This window comes from Bidens hawaiensis, unplaced genomic scaffold (genome assembly GCF_021521415.1).
Source record: "Bidens hawaiensis isolate Kalapana, Puna unplaced genomic scaffold, B.hawaiensis_p1.1 tig00013186_1, whole genome shotgun sequence".
In the NCBI taxonomy this organism is placed as follows: domain Eukaryota; kingdom Viridiplantae; phylum Streptophyta; class Magnoliopsida; order Asterales; family Asteraceae; genus Bidens; species Bidens hawaiensis.
This window is the reverse complement of record NW_027492112.1, coordinates 127,270-130,159: the sequence shown is the minus strand read 5'-3', so window position 1 is coordinate 130,159 and position 2,890 is coordinate 127,270. Positions and strand designations below refer to the sequence as shown.

At 37.5% G+C, this 2,890-nt stretch overlaps 1 protein-coding gene across 1 annotated transcript; it reads left to right on the top strand.

Moving 5' to 3' along the window:
• The first annotated feature begins 296 nt into the window (after positions 1 to 296).
• Positions 297 to 838, top strand: LOC143543540 (uncharacterized). The gene is made up of 2 exons (XM_077035844.1): positions 297 to 561; positions 699 to 838. Exons 1-2 carry the CDS (start codon positions 297 to 299, stop codon positions 836 to 838), a joined length of 405 nt encoding a protein of 134 aa, XP_076891959.1.
• Positions 839 to 2,890: the final 2,052 nt, after the last annotated feature.

The following is a 2,890-nucleotide window of genomic DNA, read 5'->3' as shown; positions in this document are numbered from 1 at the left end:
TAGCCCAACTTTATGTAGAGAAGATCTTAGTAATGCATGGCATACCATTATCAATCATCTCTGATCGAGATAGTCGATTTACATCAAACTTTTGGAGAAGTTTCCAGAAAGCCATGGGCACCCGTCTGAACTTAAGCACTGCTTATCATCCGCAGACAGATGGGCAAAGTGAAATGACGATTCAAACATTGGAAGATATGCTTCGTGCATGTGTAATCGATCTTTGTGGTAGTTGGGATACTCATCTTTCGTTGATGGAGTTTTCTTATAACAACAGTTACCACACAAGTATACAGATGGCACCATTTGAAGCTTTATACGGTCGCAAGTGCCGAACACCGGTATGTTGGTCAGTAATTGGAGACAAACAAATGTCTGGACCCGAACTGGTTCAAAAGACTACTGACCAAATACAACTAATAAGGTATCGACTAAAAACGGCTCAGGATAGACAAAAGAGCTATGCTGACATACGCCGCGGACCGTTGGAATTCCAAGAAGGTGATAAGGTCTTATTGAAAGTATCACCTTGGAAGGGAGTTGTTCCTTTCGGTAAGAAAGGTAAACTGAGCCCCGATTCGTTGGACCATTTAAAATCATAGAAAGGATTGGACCGGTTGCCTATAAACTCGACCTCCCTGAAGAAATGAAATGCATACATAACATATTTCATGTTTCGAATCTTCGCAAATGTTTAGCCGACGAAACGCTTGCAATGCATTTAAAAGACGTGCAAGTCAACGACAAGCTTAAGTTTGTGGAACAACCAATTCAAATAGAAGATTCTATGGTTAAGTTCCTCAAAAAGAGGCGTCTTAAGATTGTCAAAGTGAGATAGGATTCGCGACGAGGAACCGAATACACTTGGGAACTCGAATCTGAAATGAAGAATAAATACCCTCATCTGTTCCAATAATCTCGAGGACGAGATTAATTCAAAGGTGGGGAGGATGTAAGATCCCATAAAAATCCATAAATATTTTGGACTAAAATTTTCAATCTAAAAAGTTTATGGATAAACTTTGTAAAATATGAAAAAGGAAAAATAAGATAAGAAGGGTGCATCCCACATTGGTGAAGGAAAGAAAGTGAAATCCTTGCACATGGGTATAAATAAGAAATGCAAATCTCATCCCACATTGGAAGTGGATAAAAATGTTGAGCTCCTTATAAGGAGATGAAATTCCATAATAATATTCTTATATGCCCTTATGCACCCAGTGGTCCTAGCAGAGGGTGCGAAAGACCCGAACGCGCACGCGCACGGGCACGGGCGCTTTGATGGCACACTTCGCACGCTCTCATCGCCGCTTAAGGTCCGCCTTAGTCTTTTCTCATGGCGAAACGAGAAAGTATAGGGTTTGAAAACATCAAAACAAAAGCTTAAGGGCCAAAATTGTAAATTTTGACCCCTAATGGCGGTTTCAAGGGGTCACCGGCTTGCCTATATATATGGACTTTATGTTCAACTTATGTTTCACACCAAAATTTCTTCTTTCTCTCTTTCGAACACTTGATTGTTCGCTGCTAAGTGCTACGGCAAAACCCTGCGAGTCAGGAAGTTCGTAAGCAATCAAAACAAAGAATCGAGCATTTGTCCAAGTTGTTATCAGATTGTCTAGCCTATCTAAGGTGACTTATGTACTAAGTTATCTCTATATCTTTTTATATGCTAAACCCTAGTCAAGGGTATCGTCTATAACCTTGTTTTGATATACGATTAAACGTTTTCATAAGGATATTATTTCTAGATGAAGTAATGTCCAAATAAAAGTTATATTTTGACGGGCATGTAGTAACTGGAAGTGGGATATCGCCGGTATACCAGGTTTCTTGTCTAAGGAAAGTAATTCGTATAAATCCTAACCAACCGAGGGATCTGTTTACTTACCTGGAGAAACTCAAAGAGAGCGATTGATCCTATTAGGCCAAAGCATGCTATATCAAACGTCACCCTAGAATAAACAAATGAGTTTTATTCAAAAAGATTTACAAGGTTAAACCAGATGCAAGATCTGGAACTAGATTATATGATCTAGTATTAATACGTGGTTGTTATCAAACTATAGGTCTGATCAATCCCGCTCATCCAGCTTAAACGAAAGAAGTTAAAGTTCGATATTGAAAGGTGAATACGTACAACCTTTTTATTGGAAACTTGGCAAGTTATACATTGGGTTTGATTTTACAAGTTCGTTAAAGTTAAGGTATTACGTGATCCCAAAGTTTGTTGAATGTTTACAAGAGATGTCAGGATCTCTAAAACTTATAATACATGTTAGATAATAACGTACTTAGACGGTCAGTACATGTGGATCCAAACATACTGTTGCATGTAGACTAAACTAGTTTATCAGTATGGGCAGCGGGTCTCGAGAATTTATATAGTTTGTTACATGCTGGTCAAACTAATCTCCTCTATATGGGCATCAATTGCCGAGGGCATGTTAGTTTGTTGTATTTTACTATGGAAATGGCCCTAGAAATAAGAGACGTTTCTGCTAAGTAATAAGAAAACTTTCTATGTATTATAATGATTATTAATACTACTTTATTGAGTCGATACGTTTCACTTGCATATCGCTGACGTATTTACTTAATTTCAGGTAAGGAAAAGATGTGCTAAGCAAGGATAGAGTCATACCGTTAGAAGATTCGTGATGAATGGCTTAGTTTTTTATATATTAAAATAAATGAAATCCTTGTTATGTAAATTACTTGTTTTGTAAAACAATGTAAGTTTGAGAGTTTATTCCCGAACTAAGTTGGACAAATATAATATTATTTTAATTAAAAGAAGTCTTCCGCTAAAACAAACCTTATACTCTGATATATTTACAAAACATGTACCAATGGGTAGTCACACTTTCAGACCCGGTTTGGGGGTGTG

Coding starts and splice junctions, on each gene's coding strand:
- LOC143543540 (XM_077035844.1), top strand. CDS start 297: ATGGCACCATTTGAAGCTTTATACGGTCGCAAGTGCCGAACACCGGTA. Junction 562..698: donor TGTTCCTTTCGGTAAGAAAG/GTAAACTGAGCC, acceptor GCAAATGTTTAG/CCGACGAAACGCTTGCAATG.